Source organism: Bubalus kerabau, chromosome 10 (genome assembly GCF_029407905.1).
Source record: "Bubalus kerabau isolate K-KA32 ecotype Philippines breed swamp buffalo chromosome 10, PCC_UOA_SB_1v2, whole genome shotgun sequence".
NCBI classification, from domain to species: domain Eukaryota; kingdom Metazoa; phylum Chordata; class Mammalia; order Artiodactyla; family Bovidae; genus Bubalus; species Bubalus kerabau.
In genome coordinates, this window is record NC_073633.1 from 20,549,327 (window position 1) to 20,576,657 (window position 27,331).

General features: G+C 41.3%; 1 protein-coding gene across 1 annotated transcript in view; it reads left to right on the forward strand.

Moving 5' to 3' along the window:
• The window catches only part of PAQR5 (progestin and adipoQ receptor family member 5), a 97,567-nt gene that overhangs the window by 50,371 nt on the left and 19,865 nt on the right, over window positions 1-27,331 (forward strand). Inside the window, exon 3 of the mRNA XM_055536845.1 lies at window positions 26,515-26,642. Coding sequence (XP_055392820.1) covers window positions 26,515-26,642 — 128 coding nt within the window. The remainder of the gene's footprint in view (window positions 1-26,514; window positions 26,643-27,331) is intronic.

Here is a 27,331-nt window from a genome sequence, read left to right on the forward strand (position 1 = left end):
GGATCATACTTTTCAATAATTACCTTAAACGTAAATGGGTTGAATGCCCCAACCAAAAGACAGAGATTGGCTGAATGGATACAAAAATAAGACCTCTACATATGCTGTCTACAAGAGACCCACCTCAAAACAGAGGACACATACAGACTGAAAGTGAAGGGCTGGAAAAAGATTTTCCATGCAGATAGGGACCAAAAGAAAGCAGGAGTAGCAATACTCATATCAGACAAAATAGACTTTAAAACAAAGGCTGTGAAAAGAGACAAAGACGGTCACTACATAATGATCAAAGGATCAATCCAAGAAGACGATATAACAATTATAAATATATATGCACCCAACACGGGAGCACCGCAATATGTAAGGCAAATGCTAACAAGTATGAAAGGAGAAATTAACAATAACACAATAATAGTGGGAGACTTTAATACCCCACTCACACCTATGGATAGATCAACTAAACAGAAAATTAACAAGGAAACACAAACTTTAAATGATACAGTAGACTAGTTAGACCTAATTGATATCTATAGGACAGTTCACCCCAAAACAATGAATTTCACCTTTTTCTCAAGTGCACATGGAACCTTCTCCTGGATAGATCACATCCTGGGCCATAAATCTAGCCTTGGTAAATTCAAAAAAAATTGAAATCATTCCAAGCATCTTTTCTGACCACAATGCAGTAAGATTAGATCTCAATTACAGGAGAAAAACTATTAAAAATTCCAACATGTGGAGGCTGAACAACACGCTGCTGAATAACCAACAAATCACAGAAGAAATCAAAAAAGAAATCAAAATTTGCATAGAAATGAGTGAAAATGAGAACACAACAACCCAAAACCTGTGGGACACTGTAAAATCAGTCCTAAGGGGAAAGTTCATAGCAATACAGGCATACCTCAGGAAACAAGAAAAAAGTCAAATAAATAACCTAACTCTACACCTAAAGCAACTAGAAAAGGAAGAAATGAAGAACCCCAGGGTTAGAAGGAAAGAAATCTTAAAAATTAGGGCAGAAATAAATGCAAAAGAAACAAAAGAGACCATAGCAAAAATCAACAAAGCCAAAAGCTGGTTCTTTGAAAGGATGAATAAAATTGACAAACCATTAGCCAGACTCATCAAGAAACAAAGGAAGAAAAATCAAATCAATAAAATTGGAAATGAAAATGGAGAGATCACAACAGACAACACAGAAATACAAAGGATCATAAGAGACTACTATCAGCAATTATATGCCAATAAAATGGACAACGTGGAAGAAATGGACAAATTCTTAGAAAAGTACAACTTTCCAAAACTCGACCAGGAAGAAATAGAAAATCTTAACAGACCCATCACAAGCACGGAAATTGAAACTGTAATCAAAAATCTTCCAGCAAACAAAAGCCCAGGTCCAGACGGCTTCACAGCTGAATTCTACCAAAAATTTAGAGAAGAGCTAACACCTATCCTGCTCAACTCTTCCAGAAAATTGCAGAGGAAGGTAAACTTCCAAACTCATTCTATGAGGCCACCATCACCCTAATACCAAAACCTGACAAAGATCCCACAAAAAAAGAAAACTACAGGCCAATATCACTGATGAACATAGATGCAAAAATCCTTAACAAAATTCTAGCAATCAGAATCCAACAACACATTAAAAAGGTCATACACCATGACCAAGTGAGCTTTATCCCAGGGATGCAAGGATTCTTCAATATCTGCAAATCAATCAATGTAATAGACCACATTAACAAATTGAAAAATAAAAACCATATGATTATCTCAATAGATGCAGAGAAAGCCTTTGACAAAATTCAACATCCATTTATGATAAAAACTCTCCAGAAAGCAGGAATATAAGGAACATACCTCAACATAAGCTATATATGACAAACCCACAGCAAACATTATCCTCAATGGTGAAAAATTGAAAGCATTTCCTCTAAAGTCAGGAACAAGACAAGGGTGCCCACTTTCACCATTACTATTCAACATAGTTTTGGAAGTTTTGGCCACAGCAATCAGAGCAGAAAAAGAAATAAAGGGAATCCAAATTGGAAAAGAAGAAGTAAAACTCTCACTGTTTGCAGATGACATGATCCTCTACATAGAAAACCCTAAAGACTCCACCAGAAAATTACTAGAACTAATCAATGACTATAGTAAAGTTGCAGGATATAAAATCAACACACAGAAATCCCTTGCATTCCTATTCACTAATAATGAGAAAACGGAAAGAGAAATTAAGGAAACAATTCCATTCACCATTGCAATGAAAAGAATAAAATACTTAGGAATATATCTACCTAAAGAAACTAAAGACCTATATATAGAAAACTATATATATATAGAAAACTATATATATATATATATATAAAACTATATATATAGAAAAACCATAGCCTTGACTAGATGAACCTTTGTTGGCAAAGTCATGTCTCTGCTTTTCAATATGCTATCTAGGTTGGTCATAACTTTCCTTCCAAGGAGTAAGCGTCTTTTGATTTCATGGCTGTAATCACCATCTGCAGTGATTTTGGAGTTCAAAAAAATAAAGTCTGAGACTGTTTCCACTATTTCCCCATCTATTTCCCATGAAGTGATGGGACCGGATGCCATGATCTTCGTTTTCTGAATGTTGAGCTTTAAGCCAACTTTTTCACTCTCCTCTTTCACTTTCATCAAGAGGCTTTTTAGTTCCTCTTCACTTTCTGCCATAAGGGTGGTGTCATCTGCATATCTGAGGTTATTGATATTTCTCCCAGCAATCTTGATTCCAGCTTGTGCTTCTTCCAGCCCAGCGTTTCTCATTTGTTTAGGTATTCTTTAATTTCTTTCAGCAAAGTTTTGTAGTTTTCAGTATGTAAAATTGTACCATTAAAATGATTTAAGTTCATGTCTAGTGTTTTGTGGTTTTTGATACAGTTGTTAGTGGAATTGTTTCCTTAAATTTATTTCAGATTTTGTTTGCTAGGATATAGAAATAAAACCAAGTTTTGCATATATCGTATCCTACATGCTTGCTGAATTAATTTATTAACAGTATTTACAGTTCTAACAGTATATTAGTGACTCCTTTCCAAATTCCTATATGTCAAAATTATATCATCTGCAAATGGAGATAGATTTGCTTCTGCACTTTAATTTAGATGGTTTTTATTTTTCTCTTGTCCAGTTGACTTACCTAGACACTCCACTACAATATTGAATAGAAGTGGTGAGAGCAGACATCCTGATGGCGGGAGGAAAGCATTCTTTTATATGTTAGCTCTGGGTTTCTCATAGATGGCCTTTTAGGTTTAAAGGAGTTCTGTATTATTTTACTGAGTATTTTCTGGTCACAAAAGGGTATTGGATCTTGTGAAATGCTTTTTCTATGTCAACTGACATGAATATGTGGTCTTTGTTTTAATGTTTTCTTCTTGGTTAATCTTGCCAGTTTGTCTTTTTAAAAAAATATTTGAAAAGAAGATGATTTGGGCTTGGTGGATCCTCTCTATAATGTATTTTATATCTCTGATGTCTCTGTTATTTTTATCATTTTCCTTCTACTTTGGGTTTGTTTTGCTATGATTGCTCTAACTTCTTGAGTTAATCACTCTACCTCGTAATATAAACAATTAAATATATATATATATATATATATATATATATATATTTCTCCCTGAGTATTGCTTTAACTGAAGTCCACATATGCAGTTCTAATTAACTTCTAACTTCCATTTTGATTTCTTATGCAACTTATGCTTGCTTAAGCTATCCATAATTGAAATGTGTTAAAGTCATCACAGTGGTGTCATATTTGTGAATTATTCCATGTAGATAAGTCAATTTTTGCTTTATATATTTGGAGCCTGTGTTTTTTAGGTCCATCTAAGTTCTTAATTTTATCTTCCTGGTGAAGTAAAATTCTTATTATTTTTTAAAAGTGGTTCTCTTTATATCTAGTAATGCTTTTTGTCTTAGCGTCTGTCTGATAGTCCTATAGTAACTCCAGCTTTATTTTTGTTATGTGTCTGATTTATTTCTTTCCTTACTTTGACTAGTAATCTCTCCTTGTCCTTATATTTCAATTGTGTCTCATGTAAATGGTACAGTTGGATTTTATCTTGCTTGGCAACATGTGTCATTTAGAGGGATGGTTTCGTCTGTTCATATTTATAATGAGTATTGAAATATTTGCATTTATTTTGATCATCTTATGTGCATTTGTCCTGTTTTCTCTGTTGTCCTCCCTTTCCTGCATTCTTTAAGTTTTACATTCTTTTCTTTTTTCCTTTTGAACATGCTCTTTTCCCTTCCCTTGTTTTATAATTAACATGCTAGATATATTCTCTGAATTTATCAGTTTAGTGGTTACTCCAGCTGTCTTTACATGGTATTAATGTGTCTGTGGTCAATAATGTGTTAACAGAGCAAAGGTTGATTTCTTGCTGACATTACACAGATAAGTGGTCAGTGAGGAAATGTGAAGTGTCCGGGAGAATAAAAGGTTGGCCACCTTCTAGCTGCTCCGTCGGGAACATGTGGCCTCCTACATCGCCACAGAAGGAGAAGAGAGAGAGATGTCTTAGGTTGGATTTCCCAGAAACAGGCTCTGAGGCAAAAGACCTGCATGTGGGGAATTCATGAGGAGCAATACTTAAGTAAGAGGGGGAAGCAGGCTTGGGTAGAAGGCAAAGTCGCATCACAGGCCTCAGCTGATCCCCCAGGGAGCTCTGGAGTGGAGTTGATCCTTCAGAATTGTCCCCAAGGAGGAAAGAAAGCCAGGACTTTGTATCCATCCTTAGCTGGGGGGAGGTGTGCTGCCCCTTAGCAGTGAGCATAAAGTGGGCAATGTAGCCATTTTCAGCCAAAAGTGATTTCCACTGGGGGATGAGTGGCTCAGTTCTTAAGAGTGGAAGGGTTGCATCCCAAGTCCATGACAAGAAGGCATCATTCTCTCACTGCCCTGGCCTGGAATCAATTGCAACCAGATACAGTCAACATGGCCCCAACCTAACGACAAGAAGGTCTGAGACGTGTAAGAAAGCACTTAGAGTATGTGGTGAGCACCGTCTTTACTCTGCGCTGCTCCTTGGATCTGAGGACTAGTGGCTTTCAGCAATTCTAGACATGTGATGTCCTAGGCATGTGATGCTTTTGAATTGTGGTGCTGGAGAAGACTCTTGAGAGTCTCTTGGACTTCAAGGAGATCAAACCAGTCCATCCTAAAGGAATTCAACCCTGAATATTCATTGGAAGGACTGATGCTGAAGCTGAAACTCCAATACTCTGGCCACTTATGCAAAGAACCGACTCATTGGAAAAGCCCCTGATGCTGGGTAAGATTGAAAGCCAAAGGTGAAGGGGGTGGCAGAGGATGAAATGGTTAGATAGCACCACCTACTCAGTGGACATGAATTTGAGCACACTCTGGGAGATAGTGAAAGACAGGGTAGCCTGGTGTGCTTCAGTCTATGGGGCTGCAAAGAGTCAGACTCGACTTAGCGACTGAACAACAGCTATAGACATTTACCAGTTATCTCTTCAAATATCACATCAGAATCATTGTATTTTCTCCTTCCAGAGAATTTTTGCTATGTCTCTTATTTTCTTTTTCACATCTTCCATTTCTTAATCTCTCTGACTGCATCCTGGATAGTTTCTTTGAATGTACTTTCAGTTGGCTGATTTCCCCTCAACTTGGTGTGGTCTCCTATTTATCCTTTCAATGACTTTTTATTTCAGTTCTTGTTTTTAATTTCTTAAAGTTGCATTATCTTCTTTTCAAATCTGTTTGTTTATTGTTTATATGTTTAGCTCTTTTTTAGCTCTTTCTTTAAACATACTTGAACATAATTATTTTATATTTCAGTATCTGTTCTTTGGTCTTTCTGCTGTCTCCTGTTTTTGCTGTTTCTCATTCATGGCATTTTGTTTCCAGGTATGTGCATGCTTGTATTAAAATAGAAATTCTTCAGAGAGGATTTGCATTTGTTTTGTTACTTGCCTGAAGAAACTACAAAACTTTAATTTCTGTTTGTAACCATGGTAAGTTTTCCACTTGAGAATTCTTGGACCATGGTGGTGGTATGGATTTGGACCACAGACCCCCTGTAAAAATGAGCTGATGGTCCTGAATTCTTGGGAGAGATTTTTTTTTTTCCAGAGAGACAACTTTTGTAACTGTCTTATTCTGTCTGGTAAGATTTATTTTGCATTCACTTATCTTTAAAGTCCTAGTTTTATTGATGAAGTCACCTGTTAGATTCCCTGCTTTTGATGGGTCTTGGATTTCATCTTTTATTTGCAAAGATTGGCAGCAGAAACTCTGATGATGAAAGCAGCTTACCTCATAGAGTTCCTGATTTCCTTTGTTTGAGGGCTTTATGGCTTCCTTCCTTTGTGCCATCTTGCTAATACATTTATCCAGTACATGACTCAGGCTTCATGTAGCATTTTAATTGTTTTCTTTGAAGGATCTTCATGACATCTAATACACCATTCTACCACAACCAGAAGTTCCCCAGCTATTCTTCCAGGCCCTTTCTGTATCACAAGGGTCCAGCCATCCCTTCCTTCTGAAAACTTTTATAACATCTAGCATATCCATGAAATGTTTGTAGCAATCCTTGACTCCACTAGGCTGGATGTAGTGAAGCATCCTGGGCTTTTCAATCTAACTAACAAGGGTTTGCATCTTGCTTCTATTTCTTCTGACTTTGGAAATTCCATCTCATAGAACTTCACTTTCCTCATCTGTAAAATGGGCTTGACAGTCGTCACCTTTCAGTGCTCTCATGATGAGCAAATAAAACTGGGTTTTCCCCTGCCATGTGCTGGATGTAAATCAGGAGAATAAATAAAGGTCACAGACTACATGTCTAAATATATAAAAGTCAAAATGAAGCTCATAGTTACATAAATTCTACCTTGACAAACATCCCTTCATAATGACAAAAAACAATATGTAAAACTGTGATTCCCAGGTGGTGCTAGTGGTAAAGAACCTGCCTGCCAATGCAAGGGACCTAAAAGACGTGGGTTCGATCCCTGGGTCAGGAAGATCCCCTGGAGGAGGACATGACAACCCATACCACTATTCTTGCCTGGGAAATCCATGGACAGAAGAGCTTAGTGGGCTACAGTCCATGGCATTGCAAAGAGTTGGACACAACTGAAGCAACTTAGCACAATGCCAATAGAATGCCAAAGCAACTGAACTTAGTTATTATTGTACATGTCTGGATATGATGTTGATGAATTAGTGATGTTTGGATGAGTATAATAGCATATTAAAAAGCAGAGACATTACTTTGTCAACAAAGGTCTGTCTAGTCAAGGCTATGGTTTTTCCAGTGGTCATGTATGGATGTGAGAGTTGGACTATAAAGAAAGCTGAGCACCGAAGAATTGATGCTTTTGAACTGTGGTGTTGGAGAAGACTCTTGAGAGTCCCTTGGACTGCAAGGAGATCCAACCAGTCCATTCTGAAGGAGATCAGTCCTGGTGTTCATTGGAAGGACTGATGTTGAAGCTGAAACTCCATACTTTGGCTACCTGATGTGAAGGGCTGACTCATTTGAAAAGACCCTGATGCTGGGAAAGATTGAGGGCAGGAGGAGAAGGGGACAACAGAGGATGAGATGGTTGGATGGCATCACTGACACAATGGACATGGATTTGGGTGGACTCCGGGAGTTGGTGATGGACAGGGAGGCCTGGCGTGCTGCGGTTCATGGGGTTGCAAAGAATCGGACATGACTGAGCAACTGAACTGAACTGCATACACATAATTCATAAATTTGCATGTTTATTCTATAAAATTTATTTTTCTTGCCTTCACTTCAGCAAAATGATGAGATAACTTTGAATTCAACATAATCACATAATTTGTGTTCTATTAACAATGATGCCAAATTAGATCATTATTCATGAATCATAGTTCTTAGATTTTTTTTTTTAATTTTAATTACTTTCATTTGCGAGAAATTTGTTGAGTTTTTACTCAACTCTCCTGAGGCAGAGGAACTGGAATTATCAAAAAATATTCTTAAAGCCACCTTTAGAATCAGAAATTACTATAAATTTTGCATGTCAGTTTCAAACATTGTAATGCAGTTTCATATGATTATAACTGAGTGCTAGAATTATTAAATATTTTAATTTCATGTGAATCATCATCTTATGTTGCTGTTTTCACTCTCTTAAAACAGTATCTGTATCTATATAGCAGTTACTTGATTTTTCTTTTTTTCAAGAAAAAATTATTATAAAAAAAACTGAAAGTAGTATCTTGCTCAGTTAACATTATACTTCAGTCAACAGTGTCCAGAAAAATAATTTCTGTGGGAATCAATTTCAGGATTGTTTGTGAATCTTCTCTTTCATAGTCCACAGACGTTCTTGTGTCCTTATTTGAATTTTATTTTATTGAAATATCATTTTTGTTGAATATTTCATGTGTGGTTCCTTTAGAAAAGTTCTAGAGATATCTAAAATAATAAATATACATTTTTAATCCCTTTAAAAGTGAAATAGCCAAACCTAGGTTTTTTGGAGGCTTTTGCTAAACACATCCCATAGCAATATCTGTGGACTGCTCAGGTTCAAAACTAACGTCATTTCCCAAAAAAAGGTGGGATTTGCTCCATTTGAGGACCTTCTGTTGTTTCACTGATTTCTTTGTCATCTTTTTATTTAAGTGTTTAATGACATTTATTTGGCATTCCCATTGCATGCGTAAGAGTAGTTTATGGTCAGATTTGATATGTTTCAGCAAGATGTCCCATATTGGGGAAGCTTCAGAGGATGTCATATATAATCTTTGAATTATTTCAAAGCAAGGCATCAGTTGTCCTAGTAAGAAATTGAAACCATGTGCTACCATCTCCAGTTCTAAGAATGTTTTTGGATTTGGGGACAAATTCAACCTTGTATTAGTTTTCTCTTGTCACCATAACAAATTACCGTAAGCTTAAAAAGAGGCTAGATTATCTTACAGTTCTGTTGGTTGGAAGTGTCACACAGGTCTCACTAGGCTAAAATCAAAGTGTCAGTGGAGGCCTGATGGGGAGAATCTGTTTTCTTGCCTTTTGCAGCTTCTGGCGACCACCCACATTCCTTGGCTCCCGGCCCACTTCCTCCATCTTCAAAGCCAGCAGTGTTGAAGTTGTCAGCCATTCTTCCACATATCCTTCTTTCCTCCACTTTTAAGGACCCTCATGATTACATTAGGCCTACCTGGATAGTCCAGATAATCTCCCTATTTTAAGGTCAGCTGATTAGCAACTTGAATGCCACCCATGACCTTAACTCCCCTTTGCCATGTAACCTAACATACTTACAGGTTCTGGCAGTTAGGACATGGACATTCTTGAGAGGACATTGTTTTGCCTGTCACAAGCTTGCCCATGGCAGATTTTTAAATCAATGCCTAGAATTTAAAATTGGTTTTCTAGTTCTTAGATCAAAGACTATATATTATACTGATGGAATGTATCATTATACTGATATTATTATATATATAGTATATGTTATCATACTGGCGAAATGCTCCACTGTTTCTACTTCATCACTTCTTCTATGGATCAGCACTCTGTATTATGCCCATCATTCAGTGGGACTTTTCACCATGGTACACCCTACCTGCACTGAGTAACATTTACTTTTTAAGAATGTACTATATGTCTTTTTTTTTTTTTCACTTTATTGTTCATTGAAGTATTAATATCCTTTGGGTCCTCCATCCTATTTCTTTTCACTACTTTGTTTCCATCTTACATGTTTGGTCAGAAGAAATTTACCATCATTTTATATAAATATGACATTGAATGTTTGACAAGCATCTTTATTCTTGACTGAATACTGAACACATTTTTTAAAGAACATTGCTCCCAATGTTCTAAATTGACCTTTACCTGTAATTGCTTAATACCAATAATGGTTGGCTATTAATTCAGTCGATTTACAGTTCTAGTAATTGTGCATGGGTTGTGTACCAGTGATGTTTTGTGTTCTTTAGGTTGAGAACTTAAGTGTTTTCTTTTACCAGGACCAGCCACGGGCTATTCTGCATGAGACAGTGGCTTGATGTCAGACCCAGTGTCAGGCAGCTTGCAGTACTCACTAAATGACAGGTTATACTTGACACAGCAGTTTGTGGCCTGCTCTCTTCCCTCCCCATTCTCTCCAGGCCTCTGGCCACCAACACCTCACCAGATTCCTTGCTGGTGTCTCACTGTCCCCTCCCTGACTTTTCATGCCTCTGTCTTGGTTTTTTAACTTATCTAAAGGGCACCTCCTCTTCTGTGATGAACTAGATTCCAGGCAGGGAGGTGACAGCACGGTGCTGAGCCAGGAGCCTGGGCTGGAGGCCAGAGATAGCAGTGGTGTCTGCATGCCCTGGGAGCATGCTGGAGATGCAGATGCCCCAGCCGCACCTACCACCCCGGTGATCTCAGAACCCGCAGAAGGACAGTGCAGAGGCGCTGGCTTAGAGACTTTGTCACTCAACCTCACCAATCGCAGTTTGTCTTAGTCAGCTTGAGCTGCCATAGAAAGTAGCACAGACGGGGTGGCTTAAATTTCTGGTGAGTAGAAATTTATTTTCTCACAGTTCTGGAGGCTGGAAGTGCAAGATCAAGGTGCCAGCAGGGTTGGATTTCTCTGAGGTCCCTCTTTAGCTTGCAGAGGGCCACCTTCCTGCGGTGACCTCCCTTGGTCATCCCTCTGCCTGCATATCCCTGGGGCCTCCCTGCATGTCCAGATTTCCTCCTCTGTGAGGGACACAAATTAGATTAGAGTATCCCTCTTGTTTTGACTTTATCACCTCTTTTTTTCCCCCTTAAAATTTTTTTTTAAATGAAACAAATATGAATATTTTTAATGATAAAAGGTAAAATTCACAAAAAAGATAGACATCATAAATTATTAGACACCTAACAGCAAAGAAACAAAGATACATAAAGCAAAAATCAGAAAAAATATAAGGGAAAAGAAAAAATATATAGTCATAGTGAGACATATTAATGGTTCTCTGAGAATATTTTATCAAGTGCAGAAAAAATAAGAATAGAAGCATCTTGAGTGATGTCATTAATAATTTATATGTGATAGTTTTATATTTATATTAATTTTATATCATATACAAATGTATTTAAAATTTTATATCTCATACATTGTTATTAGATTTCCATAGGACGTTAGAAAAAATGGCTAAATGATAAACCTTACAAAGCTTCAAAAAATAGAATCCTGGGTTGCTTTTTATTTGTGTGATTCAGTTATACATATACACATATATTATTTTTGAAAATACTTTCAATTATAGGTTATTATAAGATATTGACTATTGTTCCCTGTGCTCTACAGTAAACCTTTGTAGCCTGTTGCATACCTATTTTTTTAATTAGAGATCTAGCATTCTATTCATACTAAGTCCAACAAGTGGAATCAAAATGCCATAAATGTTTTAGTTAGGATAAAATTCTTAAGTTTTCTAAAAATATATATTATATATATTATTTCTATATATGTATACAGAAGCTTTTCTACTATGCTTGATAAAGACTTGAGAAAGAACATTAAAAAAAAGGAGCTGGAGAAATCGGAAAACATAAACTAAGTGAAGTGGGAGACTGAATATGAAATAGAAAAAGTGAAACGAACTAGATACACGTAAGAGATCCTCATATAGTCCAGTTGTTTTTAAACATGGCTGCTCATTAGAAACGTATCTGGAGCTTTGGAGGAAAAAAAAACAATACCTGGGCATTTGTATTTTTTAGAAACTTTGAAGATAATTCTGATGTGCATCTGCATTTTAAAAAGTGATTGCAGGTTTTTCTATTAAATGGTAGTTTTGGTGATACAGAATTCTGTTATTTTTCTATTGAACAATCCTGATACAATGGTATTAAGTGAGTAATAGCTACATAATCACAATAGTAAATGATGTTTATCAGTTTTTACAATCAATAGCCAGACAAAAAATAATTATAATTGCAAGCATAATAGAATCATGATTAACCTAACAATATAAAACAATTGCATACACAAGCAGAGTGATGTGGTAAGTGGAAGTGCATATTTGCACATGTTTCATCTGCTCAGCCAGTCCATGTCTTTGGGTTGACGTATTTAATCCACTTACATTTAAGGTAATTATCAATATGTATGATCCTGTCACCCTGTTTGTTTAACCTATACCCTAAGCACATCATGAGAAATGCTGGGCTTCATGAGTTATAAGCTAGAATCAAGATAGGCAGGAAAAACATCAACAACCTCAGATATGTGGATGATATCACTCTAATGGCAGAAAGCAAAGAGGAACTAGAGAGCCTCTCAATGAGGGTGAAGAAGGAGAGTGAAAGAGCCAGCTTAAGACTAAATATTAAGGAGGTGGCCCTAAGATGGTGGAGGAATAGGACGGGGAGACCACTTTCTCCCCAACAAATTCATCAAAAGAACATTTAAACGCTGAGTAAATTCCACAAAACAACTTCTGAATGCCAGCAGAGGACATCAGGCACCCAGAAAAGCAGCCCATTATCTTCGAAAGGAGATGTTTTATCAATGGTGCTGTATAGATGGAGAAGTCTTGAGGCTACTGTAAAAATAAGGCTGAAAACCAGAAGCAGAAGGCTTAACTCCAAATCCTGAGAGCACCAGAGAACTCCTGACTCCAGGGAACATTAATTGATAGGAGCTCATCAAATGCCTCCATACCTACACTGAAACCAAGCACCACCCAAGGGCCAACAAGTTCCAGAGCAAGACATACCATGAAAATTCTCCAGCAACACAGGAACTGAGCCCTGAGCTACAATATACAGGCTGCCCAAAGTCACTCCAAACCCACTGACATCTCATAACTCATTACTGGACACTTCATTGCACTCCAGAGAGAGGAAATCCAGGTCCACCCACCAGAACACCAACACAAGCTTCCCTAACCAGGAAACCTTGACAAGCCACACATACAACCCCACCCACAGCAAGGAAACTCCACAATAAAGAGAACTCCACAAACTGCCATAATACAGAAAGGCCCCCAAACACAGCAATATAAAAGATGAAGAGACAGAGGAGTACCCAGCAGGTAAAGGAACAGGATAAATGCCCACCAAACCAAACAAAAGAGGAAGAGATAGGGAATCTACCTGATAAAGAATTCCGAATAATGATAGTGAAATTGATCCAAAATCTTGAAATCAAAATGGAATCAGAGAAATGCAAATCAAAACCACAATGAAGTACCATTTCATGCCAGTCAGAATGGCTGCGATCCGAAAGTCTACAAACAATAAATGCTGGAGAGGCTGTGGAGAAAAGAGAACCCTCTTACACTGTTGGTGGGAATGCAAACTAGTACAGCCACTATGGAGAACAGTGTGGAGATTCCTTAAAAAACTGGAAATAGAACTGCCTTATGACCCAGCAATCCCACTTCTGGGCATACACGCCGAGGAAACCAGAATCAAAAGAGGCACATGTACCCCAATGTTCATCGCAGCATTGTTTATGATAGCCAGGACATGGAAGCAACCTAGATGTCCATCAGCAGATGAATGGATAAGAAAGCAGTGGTACATACACACGATGGAGTATTACTCAGCCATTAAAAAGAATACATTTGAATCAGTTCTAATGAGGTGGGTGAAACTGGAGCCTATTATACAGAGTGAAGTAAGCCAGAAAGAAAAACACCAATACACTATACTAACGCATATATACGGAATTTAGAAAGATGGTAACAATAACCCTGTATGCAAGACAGCAAAAGAGACACAAATGTATAGAACAGTCTTTTGGACTCTGGGCGGGGGGATGATTTGGGGAAATGGCATTGAAACATGTATAATATCATATATGAAATGAATTGCCAGTCCAGGTTTGATGCATGATACAGGATGCTTGGGGCTGGTGCACTGGGATGACCCAGAGGGATGGTATGGGGAGGGAGGTGGGAAGGGGGTTCAGGATGGGGAACATGTGTATACCCGTGGCGGATTCATGTTGATGTATGGCAAAACCAATACAATATTGTAAAGTAATTAGCCTCCAATTAAAATAAATAAATTTATATTTAAAAAAAGAAAAAGAAAAAAGTAAATATTGAAAAAACTAAGATCATGGTATTTGGCCCCATTACTTCATGGCAAATAGAAGGGGAAAAGGTGGAAGTCGTGACAAATTTCCTCTTCTTGGGCTCTAAAATCACTGCAGATGGTGACTGCAGCCATGAAACCAGAAGATGATTGCTTCTTGGCAGGAAAGCAATGACAAACTTAGTGTGTTGAAAAGCAGAGACATCACTCTGTCAACAAAGGTCCATGTAGTCAAGGCTATGGTCTTCCCAGTGGTCACATACGGTTGGGAGAGCTGGACCATAAAGAAGGCAGAGCACCAAAGAATCGATGCCTTTGAACTGTAGTGCTGGAGATGATTCCTGAAAGTCTCTTGGACAGCAAGGAGATCAAACCAGTCAATCTCAATGAAAATCAACCTTGAATAATCACTGGAAGGACTGGTGCTGAAGCTAAAGCTCCAGTATTTTGATCATCTGATGGGAACAGACTCATTGGAAAAGTCCCTGATGCTGGGAAAGATGGAGGGCAGAAGGAGAAGAGGGCATCAGAGGGCGAGATGGCTGGATGGCATCTCCGATGCAATGAACATAAACTTGGGCAAGCTTCGGGAAGTGGTGAGGGACAGGGAGACCTGGCGTGCTGCAGTCCACGGGGTCGCAAAGAGTTGGACACGACTGGGTGACTGAGAAACAACAACAACAACATGATCCTATTACCGTTTTCTTAATTGTTTTGGGTATTTTCTATAGATGGGTCTTTTCCTTCTCTTGTTTTCTATCTAGAGAAGTTCCTTTAGCATTTGTTGTAAAGCTGGTTTGATGATGCTGAATTCTCTTATCTTTTGCTTGTCTGGAAAGCTTTTGATCACCTCATAATCACCTCTTTTAAAACTATCCCCACGGGACTTTCATGGTGGTCCAGCAGTTAAGAATCCGCCTTGCTATGCAGGGACACGGGTTTGATACCTGGTGGGGAGGGAACTAGATCCCACATGCCACAGATAAGTTTGTATTCTGCAACTAAGACCTGGTACAGCCAAAGAAATAAAAATAAAAAAGTATTTAAAAACACTATCTCCAAATACAGTTACATTCTGAGGTGCTAGAGGTTAGGGCTTCAATATATGAATTTTGTTGTTGTTATTGCTCAGTCACCCAGTTGTGTCTGACTCTTTGCGACCCCATGGACTGCAGCACACCAGGCCTCCCTGTCTCTCATCATCTCCTGAAACTTGCTCAAGTTCGTGTTCATTGCATTGGAGCAGCCATCCAGCCGTCTCATCCTCTGATGCCCTCTTCATCTTCTGCCCTCCATCTTTCCCAGCATCAAGGACTTTTCTAATGAGTCATCTGTTCCCATCAGATGACCAAAATACTGGAGCTTCAGCTTCAGCATCAGTCCTTCCAGTGACTATTCAGGGTCTATTTCCATTAAGATTGACTGGTTTGATCCCCTTGCCGTCCAGGGGACTTTCAGGAGTCTTCTCCAGCACTACAGTTCAAAGGCATCAGTTCTTTGGCACTCTGCCTTCTTTATGGTCCAGCTATCACAACCGTACGTGACCACTGGAAGACCATAGTCTTAACTACATGGACCTTTGTCGACAGAGTGATATTTCTGCTTTTCAACACACTGTCTAGTGTTATGGGAGATACAATTCAGAACAATAACACTTTAAAGAGAAACAACTAAGGTTCAGACAAGTGTGTGACTGTCCACAATCACATTGCAGGCTGAGAGGGGAAAGCTTCATCTCCAGTGAGTCCTCCAGAGTGGCAGGGAGGATCATGTGAAAGACCAAGACACAAGGTCTCATGTCTCAGCTTTGCCCCCACTAATTCTGGGATCTTGATTAAATGCCTTCACCTCCCTGGACCTTAGTTTCCTTTTCTGTGAAATGGGGACAGGAAAAAAACTGTCCCTCACTAGGCCATGAGGATTCAGTGAGATCTAGACGAAAAATGCAGATTACCACACAGAGGCCTGTGGCCTAATAACCCCACTCTGGCAGCTTCTCCGCTTTGCCATCAAAATCCACTCTTATTTACCGCTAGCCAGGTTCGATTATTTTCCCCAGGTGATTTGCAGTTTAATAGCTGGAAACACCAAGGGTTTGAAATAGTCACAGTGGAATTTCAGGCATCAGCTGGCAGGTGCACGGGGCCTTTCTTGGAAGCCCAGTGTGTGGCAGGCACTAAGCGGAAAACCCACTGACGTGCCCTTCCACCTGGCTGCCTGGGGGTTCTCACTCCTAAATTATAGGCTGCACACAATTTGATTTCATTTCACTGTAAATTGGTTGGCCTGCAACCAGGGAGGCAAGGTGGAGTCGAATCAATTCTGCTGTGCAAATAAGCCAGCGTCTGCTAACTCGGGGCTGCTTAGAAATGAGGCCCATTTACAGAGCATTAAGGCAATGACTGTGGTTTGCCTTTTGGGGTCAAACTAGGCACGAATGCAAAATTGTTTTCAAATGTTCTGTTGTTCAGATTTATGTAGCATGTAAATCCTAGGGACAGAGGAGCCTTGTGGGCTACAGTCCACGGGCTCACAAGAGTTAGATGTGACTTTCTGATAATCTGTTCTGTGAGGATCTACTCTATGCAAAGTGCTTTGCTGAGGCTGGAGCCAGATTATGGAGAGAACTTGTCTCCCTGTGCTTGGAGGGGTTCAGAGCTGGAGTGGACCTAACAGCGCCACCTAGTGGGTGGAAGGTCAAATTGGGGAGGCAGAGGCAGGTTGTTGAGTCACTCAGTTGTGTCCAACTCTTTGAGACTCGGTGGACTGCAGCACTCCAGGCTTACTTGTCCTTCACCATATCCTGGAGTCTGCTCAAACTCATGTCCATTGAGTCAGTGATGCCATCCAACCATCTCGTTCTCTGTCGTCCCCTTCTTTTCCTGCCCCCACTCTTTCCCAGCATCACTGTCTTTTCCAAGGAGTCAGATCTTTGCATCATGGTGGCCAAAGTATTGGAGCTTCAGCTTCAGTCCTTCCAATGAGTATTTAGGACTGATTTTCTTTAGGATTAACTGGTTTTATCTCCTTGCAGTCCAAGGGACTCTCAAGAGTCTTCTCCAGCACCATAGTTCGAAAGCATCAGTTCTTCGACACTCAGCCTTTTTATGGTCCAACTCTTACATCCGTACATGACTCCTGGAAAAACCATAGCTTTCATTATATGGACGTATGTCAGCAAAGTAATGGCTCTGCTTTTCAATACACTGTCTAGGTTTGTCACAGCTTTTCTTCCAAGGAGCAAGCATCTTTTAATTTCATGGCTGCAGTCATCATCTGCAATGATTTGGGAGCCCAAGAAAATAAAGTCTCTTGTTGTTTCCATTGTTTCCCTATCTATTTGCCATGAAATGATCGGACCAGATGCCATGATCTTAGTTTTTTGACTGTTGAGTTTTAAGGCAGCTTTTATGCTCTCCTCTTTCACCTTCATCAAGAGGCTCTTTAGTTCCTCTTTGCTTTCTGCCATAAGGGTGATATCATCTGCATATCTGAGGTTGTTGATATTTCTCCCAGCAATCCTGATTCCAGCTTGTGCTTTATCCAGCCTGGTATTTCGCATAATCTACTCTGCCTAGAAGGTAAAATAAGCAGGGTGACAACATATACAGTCTTGATGTACTCCTTTCTCAGTTTGGAACCAGTCCGTTGTTCTATGTCTGGTTCTAACTGTTGCTTCTTGACCTGCATACAGGTTTCTCAGGAGGCAGGTAAGGTGGTCTAATATCCTCATCTCTTTAAGACTTTTCCATAGTTTATTATGACCAGTCAAAGGCTTTAGCATAGTCAGTGAAGCAGATGTTTTTCTGGAATTCTCTTGCTTTTTCTATGATCCAATGGATCATGCCAATGGATGTCAGCAATTTGATCTCTGGTTTTTCTGCCTTTTCTAAATCCAGCTTGAACATCTGGACATTCTCGGTTCACATACTGTTGAAGCCTAGCTTGAAGGATTTTGAGCACTACCTTGCTAGCTTGTGAAATGAGTGCAATTGTGTAGTAGTTTGAACTTTCTTTGGCATTGCCCTTCTTTGCAATTGGAATGAAAACTGATCTTTTCCAGTTCCAAATTTGCTGACATATTGAGTGTAGCACTTTCACAGCATCATCTTTTAGGATTTGAAATTGCTCAGCTGGAATTCCATCACCTCCACTAGCTTTGTTCGTAGTGATGCTTCCTAAGGCCCACTTGACTTCGCATTCCAGAATGTCTGGCTGTAGGTGAGTGATGAGACCATTGTGATTATCTGGGTCATTAAGACCTTTTCTGTATAGTTCTTCTGTGTATTCTCGTGACCTTTTCTTAATATCTTCTGCTTCTGTTAGGTCCATACCATTTCTGTCTTTTATTGTGCCCATCTTTGCATGAAATGTTCCCTTGGTATCTCTAATTTTCTTGAAAAGATTTCTAGTCTTTTCCATTCTATTGTTTTCCTCTATTTCTTCTCACTTTTCACTTAGGAAGGCTTTCTTATCTCTCCTTGCTATTCTTTGGAACTCTGCATTCAGAAGGGCAGGTCAGATGTTGCTGTTTTTTGACAGAGTGTCTCCCTTCCTTTCTTTTTTTCATCCTGTATCCATTTGGACTTCTTTTTTTTCTTTTCTTGAGATCTGCTTTCAATCCCACCCCTATGGTGTGGTTAATGGGCTTTTCATCCATGTATGGTTACATGAATGGTAAGAGGGAAGCAGGCTTTTTTCCTTTTCTTTTTAAAAAATTGCAGTGTAGTTGATTTGCTGTGTTGCACTAATCTCTGCTATACAGCAAAGTGACTCATCTATACACATGTATGCATTTTTTATATTCCTTTCCATTATGGTTTATCCCAGGAGATTATAGTTCTCTGTCCTATACAGAGAACTTGTTTATCCATTCTAAATGTAATCATTTGCAACCACCAACCCCAGATTCCCAGTCCATCCCTCTCCCCATCCCTTCCCCTTTGCAACCACAAGTCTGTTCCTGTGAGTCAGTTGTGTCATAGTTTAGATTTCACGTGCAAGTGATATCATATGGCATTTGTCTTTCTCCTTCTGACTTCTCACTGAGTATGGTAATCTCTGGTTCTGGCATTATTTTGGTCTTTCTTATGGCTGAGTGATACTCCGTTGTGTGTCTGTGCCACATCTTCTTTATCTGCTCTCCATTCGTCTGCCAGTGGACATGTGGCTTGTCTCCATGTTTTGGCTTTTGTGAGTAGTGGGAAGCAGGTTCTTTTAATCTGGGCCTAACCCTAGCCTTGCCGTAAGGCATCTTCTCCAGGTCTGGGGCCAGATGCTTAAATGCAGTCAAGTTGTCCAGTGTGTGAATTTCCCAGCCCCTCTGTTCCTCTCTGGCTTTTGACTCTGTCAGCATCCTCTCTTGCCTCCTAGAATGCAGGGTCCAAAGAGAGAAGGACAGTAGTGTACCCTGAGTCACTGTGGACAAAGTATTGTTGACCTCCCCTCTGCGTCTCGTAGCCACCGTCCAGCTGCAGCCATCACTGTGTCTAAGCTGTCCCACGGACCTGCCTTGCTTCCTCCCCATGAGCCACCCCCGCTTGCCCAAGGTTCCACAGGCCCCTTGTCATAAGATCTCCTGCTGTATGAGATCTGCTAAACTTACTCATATGAGGGAGTGAGTAATGAGTATCAGTTGCTCCTTTCTGGAGCCCTTGTATTTCAACAAGTGGCCAATGCTTTAATAAAAAAAAAAAAAAAAAGAAAAATTAAGGAAGAAAGCAAGAAACATGAGAAGTAGAATGATAGACCCATAGTTTCTGCTGGGGGCCTTCCACATGCCCACCAAGCAGGCGCCATCCTCACATGGATCAAAGGCTGAGGCCATTGGCCCATTTGCCCCCTTGTCAGCATGGACATCACCAGATGGCCAACACCGAAATCAGATTGATTATATTCTTTACAGCCAAAGATGGAGAAGCTGTATGCTGCTGCTGCTAAGTCGCTTCAGTCGTGTCCGACTCTGTGCAACCCCATAGACGGCAGCCCACCAGGCTCCCCCATCCCTGGGATTCTCCAGGCAAGAATACTGGAGTGGGTTGCCATTGCCTTCTCCCGGAGAAGCTCTATACAGTCAGCAAAAACAAGACTGGGAGCTGACTGTGGCTCAGATTGAACTCCTTATTGCCAAATTCAGACTTAAATTGAAGAAAGTGGGGAAAACCACTAGACCATTCAGGTATGACCTAAATCAAATCCCTTATGACTATACAGTGGAAGTGAGAAATAGATTTAAGGGACTAGATTTGACAGACAGAGTGCCTGTTGAACTATGGACGGAGGTTCGTAACATTGTACAGGAGACAGGGGCCAAGACCATCCCCAAGAAAAAGAAATGCAAAAAAGCAAAATGGCTGTCTGGGGAGGCCTTACAAACAGCTGTGAAAAGAAGAGAAGTGAAAAGCAACGGAGAAAAGGAAAGATATACCTATTTGAATGCAGAGTTCCAAAGGATAGCAAGGAGAGATAAGAAAACTTTCCTCAGTGATCAGTGCAAAGAAATAGAGGAAAACAATAGAATGGGAAAGACTAGAGATCTCTTCAAGAAAATAACAGACACCAAGGGAACATTTCATGCAAAGATGGGCTCAATAAAGGACAGAAATGGTATGGACCTAACAGAAGCAGAAGATATTAAGAAGAGGTGGCAAGAATACACAGAGCTGTACAAAAAAAGATCTTCACGATGGTGTGATCACTCACCTAGAGCCAGACATCCTGGAATGTGAAGTCAAGTGGGCCTTAGGAAGCCTCACTACAAACAAAGCTAGTGGAGGTGATGGAATTCCAGTTGAGCAATTTCAAATCCTAAAAGATGATGCTGTGAAAGTGCTGTACTCAATATGCCAGCAAATTTGGAAAACTCAGCAGTGGCCACAGGACTGGAAAAGGTCAGTTTTCATTCCAATCTCAAAGAAAGGCAATGCCAAAGAATGCTCAAACTACTGCACAATTGCACTCATCTCACATGCTAGTAAAGTAATGCTCAAAATTCTCCAAGCCAGGCTTCAGCAATACATGAACCGTGAACTTCCAGATGTTCAAGCTGGTTTTCGAAAAGGCAGAGGAACCAGAGATCAAATTGCCAACATCCGCTGGATCATGGAAAAAGCAAGAGAGTTCCAGAAGAACATCTATTTCTGCTTTATTGACTATGCCAAAGCCTTTGACTGTGTGGATCACAAGAAACTGTGGAAAATTCTTCAAGAGATGGGAATACCAGACCACCTGACCTGCCTCTTGAGAAATGTGTATGCAGGTCAGGAAGCAACAGTTAGAACTGGACATGGAACAGACTGGTTCCAAATAGGAAAAGGAGTACGTCAAGGCTGTATATTGTCACCCTGCTTGTTTAACTTATATGCAGAGTACATCATGAGAAACGCTGGGCTGGATGAAGCACAGCTGGAATCAGGATTGCCGGGAGAAATATCAATAACCTCCGATATGCAGATGACACCACCCTTATGGCAGAAAGTGAAGCACTAAAGAGCCTTGATGAAAGTGAAAGAGGAGAGTGAAAAGGTTGGCTTAAAGCTCAACATTCAGAAAACAAAGATCATGGCATCTGGTCCCATCACTTCATGGCAAATAGATGGGGAAACAGCGGCAGACTTTATGTTTTTGGGCTCCAAAATCACTGCAGATGGTGACTGCAGCCATGAAATTAAAAGACGCTTACTCCTTGGAAGGAAAGTTATGACCAACCTAGACAGCGTATTCAAAAGCAGAGACATTATTAACAAAGGTCTATCTTATCAAGGCTATGGTTTTTCCAGTAGTCATATATGGATGTGAGAATCGGACTATAAAGAAAGCTGAATGCCGAAGAATTGATGCTTTTGAACTGTGGTGTTGGAGAAGACTCTTGAGAGTCCCTTGAGCTGTAAGGAGATCCAACCAGTCCATCCTACAGGAGATCAGTCCAGGATGTTCACTGGAAGGACTGATGGTGAAGCTGAAACTCCAATACTCTGGCCACTTGATGCGAAGAGCTGACTCATTTGAAAAGACCCTGATGCTGGGAAAGATTGGAGGCAGGAGGAGAAGGGGACAACAGAGGATGAGATGGTTGGATGGCATCACTGACTCAATGGAGATGAGTTTGAGCAAGCTCCGGGAGTTGGTGACGGACAGGGAGGCCTGGCATGCTGTGGTCCGAGGGGTCATGAAGAGTCAGACACGACTGAGCAAGTGAACTGAACAACAGCCCTGGTGGGCAGACCGCTGCAAGCTGAGACTCCTGCTGCCCATTAGAGAAGGCTGTCCACTGTAATCTGGGAATGTCAGCAGAAACCACGGTGAATCAAAACCTAAAATTTTTTGATTTTAGCTAATCAAAAAATAAGCTAAAACCCAAACCTAATTCAAACAGTACTTCTTCACTGGACCTTGAACCAACTTCGTTTGTCCCCTCCCCCTAGTTGACCAGTTTCACCCAGAAGTGAACCAAGATGGGAATGCCCTCACCATCTGGTAAGCTAATGTCACCCATTTCATAGATGAGGACACTGAACGCTGAGAACCGTGGCCCAGCTTAAAGTCATTTAGCACCTCACTGGCCCAGATTCGACTCTTTACGGATATCTCCCTGCTTTCTCCACTCCTCCAAGAGACCACTTGACTCAGAATCTCAAGAGGTAGTATAGGGTATGATACATTGTTTTTTCTTGTATTTTTAAAAAAAATTCTTTATTATTTTTTAACCCATTTTGAAAAATAGAAGTATAGTTGATTCACAGTGTTGTCGTGTTTCAGATGTATGGCAGATTGTATAAGCAAGTATAAAGCAAAGGTATAAAACAGAGTATAAAGCAAGGTGTACACTTTGCTGTACACCTGACACACACATCTATATTTACATACATATGTATTCTTTTCCATATTCTTTTCCACTATAGGTCATTACAAATATTGTATATTTTTGAATCAAGGTTCTCTCTTAAACTAAAAAGTTGGTAACCCAGATGGGAAATGAATGTCGAGGTTGGAATTCTCCCAGCCTTCCATTCCTCCCACATCCCTAGAAAACCAGATGGAAACCTTTAAAATTTATCATGACTCGATTTACAATTGGTTCAGTTCAGTTGCTCAGTCGTACCTGACTCTTTGAGACCCCATGAACTGTAGCACACCAAGTCTCCCTGTTCATCACCAACTTCCAGAGTCTACTCAAACTCATCTCCATTGAGTCGGTGATGCCATCCAACCATCTCATCCTCTGTTGTCCCCTTCTCCTTCCGCCTTCAATCTTTCCCAATATCAGGGTCTTTTCAAATGAGTCAATTCTTTGCATCAGGTGGCTAAAGTATTGGAGTTTCAGCTTTAGCATCAGTCCTTCCAATGAATATTCAGGACTGATTTCCTTTAGGATGGACTGGTTGGATTTCCTTGCAGCCCAAGGGACTCTCAAGAGGCTTCTCCAACACCACAGTTCAAAAGCACCAATTCTTCGGTGCTCAGCTTTCTTTATAGTCCAACTCTTACATCCATACATGACCACTGGAAAAACTATAGCCTTGACTAGACGGACCTTTGTTGGCAAAGTAATGTCTCTACTTTTTAATATGCTGTCTAGGTTGGTCATATAAATGATTTACATTCAGTCAGTTCAGTTCAGTTGCTCAGTCGTGTCCGACTCTTTGCAACCCCATGAATGGCAGCACGCCAGGCCTCCCTGTCCATCACCAATTCCTGGAGTTCACCCAAACTCAGGTCCATCGAGTCAGTGATGCAATCCAGCCATCTCATCCTCTGTTGTCCCCTGGTCATCCTGCCATGAATGCCTCCCAGCATCAGGGTCTTTTCCAATGAGTCAACTCTTCACAAGAGGTGGCCAAAGTACTGGAGTTTCAGCTTTAGCATCATTCCTTCCAAAGAAATCCCAGGGCTGATCTCCTTTAGAATGGACTAGTTGGATCTCCTTGCAGTCCAAGGGACTCTCAAGAGTCTTCTCCAACACCACAATTCAAAAGCATCAATTCTTCGGCACTCAGCTTTCTTCACAGTCCAACTCTCACATCCATACATGACCACTGGAAAAACCATAGCCTTGACTAGATGGACCTTTGTTGGCAAAGTAATATCTCTGCTTTTCAATATGCTATCTAGGTTGGTCATAACTTCTCTTCCAAGGAGTAAGCGTCTTTTAATTTCATGGCTGCAGTCACCATCTGCAGTGATTTTGGAGCCCAAAAACATAAAGTCTGCCACTGTTTCCCCATCTATTTGCCATGAAATGATGGGACCGGATGCCATGATCTTCATTTTCTGAATGTTGAGCTTTAAGCCAACCTTTTCACTCTCCTCTTTCACTTTCATCAAGAGGCTTTTTAGTTCCTCTTCACTTTCTGCCATAAGGGTGGTGTCACCTGCATATCTGAGGTTATTGATATTTCTCCCGGCAATCTTGATTCCAGCTTGTGCTTCTTCCAGTCCAGCGTTTCTCATGATGTACTCTGCATATAAGTTAAATAAGCAAGGTGATAATATACAGCCTTGACGTACTCCTTTCCTATTTGGAACCAGTCTGTTGTTCCATGTCCAGTTCTAACTGTTGCTTCCTGACCTGCATACACATTTCTCAAGAGGCAGGTCAGGTGGTCTGGTATTCCCATCTCTTGAAGAATTTTCCAGTTTATTGTGATCCACACAGTCAAAGGCTTTGGCATAGTCAATAAAGCAGAAATAGATGTTCTTCTGGAACTCTCTTGCTTTTTCCATGATCCAGCGGATGTTGGCAATTTGATCTCTGGTTCCTCTGCCTTTTCTAATGATTACTAATATTGTCATTATTATTTTTCTCAATTAATCTACTCATTTTTATTTACCTTTCAAAGATTATAGCAACATTCAGCTAAATCAATGGTTCTTAACTAGGGGAGGTTTTGCCCCAGGGGACATGGCAAGTTTGGGAGATGTTTTTGGTTGTCACAGCTTGGAAGGGGGGCATGGTGGGTGCTCTTGGCATCTCATAGGGAGAGGCCACAGATACTACTGACAATGCATATGACAGCCCCCCAACAACAAAGAATTGGCCCCAAATGTCAGCATTGTCAAGACTGAGAAACCCTGATCTGATCACACCCTGATCTGATAACGCAAATCCTGCTACTTCAACAAATGAAGTTCTTTCCTTTTCCATGTTCCCCCCAGCCTCCATCCCACCATGTGCACCTAAATTGCTGTAGTTCTTAGCATCATGGCAGGCATACAGTTGACCTTCCACTTTTGTTTCACTTAATGTTACATCCTGAGCTTTTGTTCCTCATGCCTCATCGTCTTCACAATTACCTTTTTTTTTTCTTATTAATTTATTTACTTATTTTGGGCTTCGTCAGGTCTCAGTTGCGGCACACACAAGCTTCTTTCAGGTCGTGGCGCTGGCTCCAGAGCAGTGGGCTCTGTAGTGGCAGAACACGGGCTTAGTTGCACCGCAGCGTATGGTGGTAAAGACCCCACCTGCCACTGCAGGAGACATAAGAGATGCAGGTTTGATCCCTGGTTCAGGAGTATCCCCTGGAGAAGAACTTGGTAATCCACTCCAGTATTCTTGCCTGGAGAATCCCATGGACACAGGATCTTGGTGGGCTACGGTTTGTAGGGTCACACAGAGTCAGACATGACAAGTGACTTTAGCAGGCATGTGGGATCTTAGTTCCCTGATCAGGAATTGAACCCGTATCCCCTGCATTGGAAGACAGATTGTTAACTACTAGACTGCCAGGGAAGTCCCCACAATTACCATTTTAAATGGCTGTAATGCAGTCCTCCAAGCAGGTTGACACCCCGTATTTTATCTGGCCAGTCCAAGTTTCTCATCCAGGGTGAGGTGGTTGCCAAGAGCCTTGCCAGGTGGGCTGCCTGAGGCGGGGGGTGTTTGTGTGGGCCTTCTGCTCCACCTGCAGCCCAGGCTGATGCCATCATAGTCTTCATCAAAAGGCCTTTGTGAAGCGCTCTGGTGAATATACCCTGGGCCCCGGGGGGATCTCCTGCAGAGATCATCCCACCAGCCCCTGACATGCAGGGCTTGTCGGCTCGGACAGGCAGCATATATGTCAACCATCCGAAGACCGGGCTGTAGGCCCCAGCCAGAGGGTGCAAAACCAGATTCTTAAGCAACATTCATGACAGAAGTAAGTGCCTCTGGGAATGGACAGACAGGCTGGATTCCCAGAGGAAGTCGGGGCCTTGAATCTGCTCCTCTAGCTGACTGCAGGCTCCTGGGAGGACATAAGATTTTAGAAACCATGGGAAGCAAGCGGGAAGCCGTGTGACAGATCAAGGACCCGGGGTCAGGTGTTCCAGGATCCAGTGGACAAGTGCCCAGCCTGGGAGAAAGGTGGATGCTACCAGGGACTTTCCCCTGAGACCTTCCGGCCACCCTCGTGTGTAACCTCAGCGTCCCTTTCTCCTCCCCCTGCAGGTGTTCCATGAGCAGGGCATCCTCTTCGGCTACCGACACCCACAGAGTTCCGCCACTGCCTGCCTCCTCAGCCTTTTTCAAATGACCAATGAGACCCTCAACATCTGGACGCACTTGCTGCCCTTCTGGTACCTCCTGGCCCCCTGGTCCAGCTGTTTCACGCAGAGCCTGGGAACCGGGGCTTCATTAAACACAGCTGGGGTGGGGCAAGCTGAGGTTCTGTGCTGGAATGTGGGCGACTCCCCCCATGGTGCGTGAGTGTGGAGCCGGAGGCTGTGGGTGAGCTCTAGGGCATGGATTGCCGTAGAATTTGAGGGGCTCCTGCAACTCCCCAGTCTTTCCCTGCTCCCTGCTTCAGGGCCTGATTTGAAAGCATTGTCTTATTCAGTCTGGGTCTTCTAGAAGCCTTGGCTGACACTCCCTAGCTTGAACAAGTCACCTCTCTGGGCTTTGCATGTTCCCATCTGCAGAGCAGGAGCGATAGGCACCACTTTTCCCAGGGTTGCCCCGAGGATTATCAGAGGAGATGTGGGAAAAAGCATCGGGCACAGAGCTGTGGATGCTCATAGTCATTCTGGGGCCACAGCTGCTGTGAGGCACTTGGTCAGGCAACACTTTAACAGAGCCAGCCAAGAGAATGAATGCTCTGGCAAGTGCGTGCGCACAGATGGGAACTGCCAGGGAGCTGAGGAGGGACCTGGTTTAGAAAGATGGGGGCCGAAGACCAGCTTCACACACCCGGTGCCTGGGCATAGTGAGTGGCGGGTAGAGATGGGATCGTAATATGTGAGAGTTGGAAGGACCTTGGAGGTCACAC